General features: G+C 41.0%; 1 protein-coding gene across 7 annotated transcripts in view; it reads left to right on the top strand.

Annotated features, from left to right (window-relative positions):
- Positions 1–7,114, top strand: part of LOC122556087 (myoneurin-like) — a 100,393-nt gene that overhangs the window by 70,816 nt on the left and 22,463 nt on the right. For 6 of the 7 annotated variants that reach the window (XM_043702527.1, XM_043702530.1, XM_043702525.1 and 3 more), the window contains exons 8-11: positions 1,011–1,075; positions 1,886–1,969; positions 2,534–2,662; positions 5,601–5,696. In XM_043702527.1, coding sequence (XP_043558462.1) covers positions 1,011–1,075; positions 1,886–1,969; positions 2,534–2,662; positions 5,601–5,696 — 374 coding nt within the window. The remainder of the gene's footprint in view (positions 1–1,010; positions 1,076–1,885; positions 1,970–2,533; positions 2,663–5,600; positions 5,697–7,114) is intronic. The other variant, XM_043702529.1, reaches the window with a different exon arrangement.

Raw genomic sequence — 7,114 nt, 5'->3', positions numbered from 1 at the left:
CCCCACCCCCACCCTCCTCTAGCTTATCTCTCCCCGCTCCAGGCTCACTGCCTTTATTCCTGATGAAGGGCTTTTGCCCGAAACGTCGATTTTACTGCTCCTTGGATGCTGCCTGAACTGCTGTGCTCTTCCAGCACCACTAATCCAGAATCTGGTTTCCAGCATCTGCAGTCATTGTTTTTACCCTGTGTATTTCTCTATATTATGTGTAGTGGGGAGTGTGCATAAGTGAGGAAGAGTTTTAAACAGGGTAAAAACAATGACTGCAGATGCTGGAAACCAGATTCTGGATTAGAGTGGTGCTGGAAAAGCACAGTAGTTCAGGTGGCATCCGAGGCGGATGCTGCCTGAACCGCTGTGCTTTTCCAGCACCACTCTCATCCAGAAGAGTTTTAAACAGTAAAGTTTTATGTTGACCTTTTGTAATTATTTATCTGAAGACAATATTTATTTGTTTGTAATAAATAGTAATTCTTGTTAAGTACAAGAATAGTAACACTTGTTAAGTGTTAAGAAGTCTTCTGTCAGTCTGGTTCTAAAAAAAACAAGTAAATTGGGGAGTTCTGCGTATTTTAAAAATGATTTAACTTTTATGACAACTTCAGGAATGACAGGACTTGATTTCCAGCATGCTCTTCCATTGAGGAATGATAGTATTTTTTAACAGGGCTATGGGGAGAGATCAACACACAGGTTATTTCTTTACAATGGGCGATGGGACAGAGGGAAGCAATGGGAGCAATCGTTTTGGGCTTATACAGGTTGATTAGGAGAGATTGTGGCAGCAGAATGAGTTTAGGATTGTCACAGGGTTAAATGGAGACAACAGATCAGTGGGATTGGTATCGGCTGATGGGGGAGAGTGGGGAAGAATTATTAATTTAGGATTCCTCGCAAATTTACTTATATAGATCAAGGATTTTTTTCAACATTGGGATTGGGAATTGAAGAAAAAAGTAAACTCTCATGAGGAGTCAAGAGCATTATATTTTGACTTTTATTTTTTTCAGGCATTAATTTACAGTACAACAACTTGACAAACTGTGCAGCGGAAATGATTGGAAAATTGCTTCTGGTATGTTAGAAGAAAAACCTGGGAAAGGTTTTGGCCCATATAGGGCTATGGGGTGACATTAGGATATTGGGATTAGTTTGCGGATTGATACAGGGTTATGGTGAGAAAACAGCACAGCAAGACTATTTTTGGATTGATACAGAGTGATAGGAAGAGAGCAAGGTCATTGGATTAGTTTGGGATTGACATAGGACCATGGGAGAGAGCTGGATAGTGTGATTAGATTGAGATTGATATAGCATTGAGGATGTAAAGAGTGCCAGTGGGATTAGTTTCCAATTGATACACGACTATGGGGAAGAGTAGTGGGATTAATTGGTACAGGGTGACAGGGAGAAAATGGGCAGTGGGATTTATTTGGGATTGTTACAGGACTGTGGGAAAGAGTGGGGCAGTGGGAATAGTTTTGGATTTATACAGGATGATGATGAGAAAATGGGAAAGTGGGATCATTTGAGATTGATACAGGGCGATAAGGAGAAAATGGGCAGTGAGATTTGTTTGCAATTGCTACAGCGTTGTAAGGATGAGTGGAGCAGTGGGTTTAGTTTTGGATTGACACAGGGGGTTCAGGAGAGGATTGGGAAGTGGGGTTAGTTTGGGATTGACATTGGGCTATAGAATGAGAGCGAAACAATCAAATTGTTTGAGATTGATACAGGGCATGGAGGAGGAATGAGGCAGTTGGAATAACCAAAGTAATAGTTTTTGTCAGGTCATTCTGTCTGAATGTGTGGGTAATAAGGATGCTGATGTGAATGTGTCTGGTGACTTTCTCTTGATTGTTACTCTTTTGATATCTCCTTCCAGGAGAGCACCACAATTACTGATCTCAACCTCATGTGTAATGACATTGGCAGCCATGGTGCTAAATGGTTGAGCAAAGCTTTACAGGTAAGTCTCTGAATCACTTGAGCATCACAGGGTGGGCTTGGAACCAGTCCTGATTGGACAGTTCCATGAACACTATCACTCATAGATTGTGGCCTTGCATATGGTGCTATGTGTCATGCTTATGTCACCAATGCTCCCAGGGCCACTTCTAAACCACAGGAAACATGTGATAATAACCACTGTTTCTCCAGTGTACATCAGTGACAGGATGACTGGTTGCACTTGATGTGGATGTGATTGATCCTTGCAATGGAGTCACTGGTTTGGAGAGCCAGTGCTCAGGGGATGTTGCCTCTTTCTCCAGCTTTGGACTGAGATGTTACCTGTGGAGTGGGTGAGAGAGTGGGTGTGAGCATTTTCCTTGCTTGGGAGAGGTTTGAATGGATCCTAGATTTTGGGGTTAGGGGTGTTTCAATCAAGTAGTAATAAGCATAAAGGTAAAGATGGTACATTGGGATTTGTCTCCAACTTGCGACTAGGAGTTGCATTAGCAAAAGCCGAGAAGTGAAATGTATCAACGAGCTATATTCAGTACTACTATTAAAAATAAACCTTTTCATGCAGTTCAACAGATCTGTGAAGAATCTGAGGATGAATGGAAATAAAATTGGCAACACAGGTGGAATGCACTTTGCAACAATGCTTCAGCTAAACCGTACTTTGGAATCTCTAGATCTTGGTGACTGTGATTTGGTGAGTCACTCAGTAAGATTCAATTATATAGACCAGTCATAAATGGCCAACTGGCAGTAGCAGAGAATCAGTTATCTGACCAAGGAGTCACGGATGCAGATGCCAGTGGAGTAACATATGCAAAAAGGAGTAGCATGATACAAATTAAAAATTAGATTAGATTAGCTACAGTGTGGAAACAGGCTCTTCAGACCAACAAAAACACACTGACCCCCACAAAAAGCAACCCACCCAGACCCACCTCTCTCTAATGCACCCAACACCATGGACAATCCAGCATGGCCAATTCGCATGGCCTGCACATCTTTGGATTGTGGGAGGAAACCGGATCACCCGGAGGAAAACCATGCAGACACAGGGAGAATGGGCAAACTCCACACAGACTGTCACCCAAAGCTGGAATCAAACCTGGGTCCTTGGCACTGTGAGGCAGCACTGCTAACCACTGAGCCACTGTGCTGCCTATTGATACACATGTTAACATCTATCAATATGTGTATGTCAGCATTTCAGTGCAAACGTGAGTGTGTGTATTACAGCATGTCTGTGAGCAGACATGCCAGTGTGTGTTAATGAGGAACTGGGTGCAATTGTTTATTTGTGTATGTGCTACATTTGCCTGAACTGCTGTGCTCTTCCAGCACCACTAATCCAAAATACATTGAGTGTATGCCAGTCTGTAGGCATCTTTAAGTGTGCCCATGATACTGTGGGTAAATCAATTCAAGAATGTGTACTGTTTCTTGAGATTGCATGCCAGTACGCACACATGTCTGTGTATGATTGTTTGTATGTCAGTGCCTGCGCACCTTAATGTGATTCTGTTGCTCATCAGTTTTTAAATGATTCTATTTGCTAATTTTTGTACATGTTAGTAATGTGTTGGTCATGTTTATATCAGTGTTTGTGCAGGTTACCAGCACGTATGCTAATCAGTGAGTGTGTTTGAATTAATGTGTATTGATATAGTATGTCTATTTGTTGTATGTGGAGCTATATGCCAGTGTATGTCCATGTCATGTTTTGTGTGTTGTGGAGGTGCTGGTGTTGGATTGGGGTGGACAAGGTCAGAAGTCACATGGCACCTGGTTATAGTCCAACAGGTTTATTTGAAATCACAAGCTTTTGGAGCACTGCTCCTTCATCAAGTGTCTCTTCTGACCATGTTTTGTCTGTGTTAGTGTTTGTGTGAGTCAGTAGTAGTAGTCAGTTAGCTGGCCAGCTGGTTAGCAATGAGAAGTGACACCCATGAATCAGCTTCATTTCTTGCACCAGTTGTGGTTACCTTGACGGTCATCCTTTTCAACTTCGACTCTGGCCTGAATATCGGTGACCATCAGGTAAAATACACCATCAATATTCATTTTCATGAGAACAGCCCTCAGATCCAGTAGGACTATGCAATGTTATCTTTGTGTCAGTGTGTGTTTTTCTGTGTTTCAGTGTGGCATTTCAGTATGTATCTGTGAATGGATCAGTGCATACGAGCATGTGTGTTATTTTGTGTTTTTTTATTAATTTGACTTTGGGATGTGAGCATAGATGACTCTTACTTGCCTTAGCAATTGTGGAGCTGAGTTGCTTTCTTGAACCATTGTTGCCCCGGGATGTAGAGACACCCACAATGCTATTAGGGGGGGCAGGTTCAGGATTTTGATCGAGTGACACATGGTTCCAAGTCAGGATGGTGAGTAAGGTGGGAATCTTGCAGCTGATGATATTCTCAAGTATCCACTTCTAGATTATAGTGGTGGTCAGTTTGGAAGGTACTGTCTTTGAATTCCAAACTTCTCTTCCAAATTCAAGCTTTTCCATGTCTAATTCTCTTGCCTGTTTAAGTTGCTTCATGTGCAACTGAATTCTTGTTAACTCACCTAAATTGCTATTCAGTTTGCTTTCCAGTTCTTATACTAAATGTTGTGCTATTACCTCAATTACATCTGATTTCTTAGCTGGCTTTAAATCTCAACTTCAACTTTGTCTACCAAATTCTAATAACCTTGCCTTGTATTTTTTTCCAAATCACCCAAGGATAAATGTTCCACCCCCTGAATAGTCAAAGCAACTGCCAAAGGCAATTTGATTGAAAAATGCCCACGAAACCAAAACAAAAGCCGTAAACCGATCAAATTCATTTTCATAAAATTAGTTCAAGCAATTAAGGCCAGCAATAGCTGGAGTTGAATGCTTTCCAGGAAATGCCTTATTTTAAAAACAAATTCCAATGTGACTTTACATTGTAGTTTTAAAACAAGTTATCCCCACAACCCTTCAGACTCAAGTCTACAAAAAATGATGAAATATGAGCATAACCTCTGTGATTCTAATTATGTCTGTTTGTTGCTTGACTGGTCTATAGAAGATTCTTCCAAATTTTGTTTAAGGTCCTAGAGATTAGGAAGGAAGTCTTTGTAGGGGCAATGGAGTTATATTAGTTACTTCCAATGCCTTGACTGATACTGGTTTTCATTCCTTTTCTGAAGCTTTAGATTAATATGATATAACCCTGAGTCACTTTCTAGTCCTTTTCAGCGGTCAGTTAGGAATCAACTACATTACTGTCTGATGTCACAAGCTGATGGATTTTAGCAATAATCGACTTTACGCTGACTATTAGAATAACTTCAATTCCAAATTTATCAATTGAATTTAAATTCTCCCATCTGTCATAGTGGAATTTGAACTCATGGTCTCTAGACCTTAGCCTGAGTTTTGCTATTACTAATCCAGTGACGTTATCACTACATCACCATTTCCCATGAACTGTGAAGATTTTAGATAATATTGAAACATTTTCATAAATGGTTGCTATAGAAGTATCCATCTTTCAAGCTAGATCAAGTTCTTTTATTTTATTTTCTTGTTGGAATTATGTTTTCTGCAGCATAGATTAATTTTTGTATGGAATTTTATGATGTTTATCATTCTGTGTTTTCAGGAAACTCAAAGTCTAATTGCCTTAGCAACAGTTCTGCACCACAACAAAACTCTCAGAGCCATTGATGTAGGTCGTCCTATCATTCACACCATTCAGGTACTAGTGGAAAGTCTTCGTTGCCAATATTCCTGTTGGCTTATTATTCCTTCGTGGAATGTATTCTTATTGAAAATCATGGGTTGATTATTTAACCGTTTGCCATTGTTTATCTATTGTCATATTCTAGAATCTAATTTACCAATTCATCTCATCCGATTCACAAATGCAGTTTGCTTGTTCAAATTTGAGAACATGCAATAGTTTGTATCCTTCTTTTATTTTCAGTATTTTTGATCCAGTATCTTTGACTACTGATACCTTCAGATGTCAGAGACCCTCAGTATTGACGCTGAGGACTGCAGCCAGTGTGTTGCATGTTAATGTGCAAAAACACATATTTGAGATTTCTTCTCAACCTTCCTTTTTCCAAAGACTTCTACTGGTTTCCAAGAAGCACTTGGTTTGTGACTTATGTAAAATGTAAAAAAGAACTGTTTTAAGAACGAAAGGGTGTTGAAAGATTGCTGCACATTTTGAAGCAAGTGACTCATTATAAGTGCTGCCTACGTGACTACGAGTTGAAGCAGCAATAGAAGCATGGTTGTAGGGGAGTGGGAACTAGTAGATCTTCAGTCCGAAACAAGTAGTTGATTGAACTGATTAGATTCACTACTCTGTGGAAACAGGCCCTTCGGCCCAACCAGTCCACATCGACCCTCTGAAGAGTAACCCACCCACACCCACTTCCCTCTGACTAATGCACCTAACACTATGGGCAATTTAGCATGGCCAATTAACCTGGCCTGCACATCTTTGGACTGCAGGAAGAAACTGGAACACCCGGAGGAAACCGGAGCACCCGGAGGAAACCCAGGCAGACACAGGGAGAATGTGCAAACTCCACACAAACAGTCACCTGAGGCTGAAGTCGACCCTGAGACCCTGGCGCTGTGAGGCAGCAGTGCTAACCATTGAGCCACCGTGCTGCCCCTAACTGGACTATGGACGAATGGTCTATGGATTAATGTCCAGATATCAATGTCAGGTATCTCCTGCCTGCCAGCCAACAACTATGTGAGCTCACTGGGGTATTCCTCTGCAATTCAAACCCCATTATTCCTGGAGTTGTGGCAAAAGTTAAAGCTTTCAAAACAAATATGCAAAATTCCCAAACTACCTCATTTTCAGATAAGCATAAGAGGTACAGTTAGTAAGTTTGCAGATGACATCAAAATTGGAGGTGTAGTGGACAGCGAAGAGGGTTACCTCAGATTACAACAGGATCTGGACCAGATGGGCCAATGAGCTGATGGGCAGATGGAGTTTAATTCAGATAAATGTGAGGTGCTGCATTTTGGGAAAGCAAATCTTAGCAGGACTTATACACTTAATGGTAAGGTCCTAGGGAGTGTTGCTGAACAAAGAGACCTTAGAGTGCAGGTTCATAGCTCCTTGAAAGTAGAGTCACAGGTAGA

Source organism: Chiloscyllium plagiosum, chromosome 13 (assembly GCF_004010195.1).
Source record: "Chiloscyllium plagiosum isolate BGI_BamShark_2017 chromosome 13, ASM401019v2, whole genome shotgun sequence".
In the NCBI taxonomy this organism is placed as follows: domain Eukaryota; kingdom Metazoa; phylum Chordata; class Chondrichthyes; order Orectolobiformes; family Hemiscylliidae; genus Chiloscyllium; species Chiloscyllium plagiosum.
The sequence above is the reverse complement of the archived record's forward strand: the minus strand, read 5'-3'. Positions and strand labels throughout refer to the sequence as shown.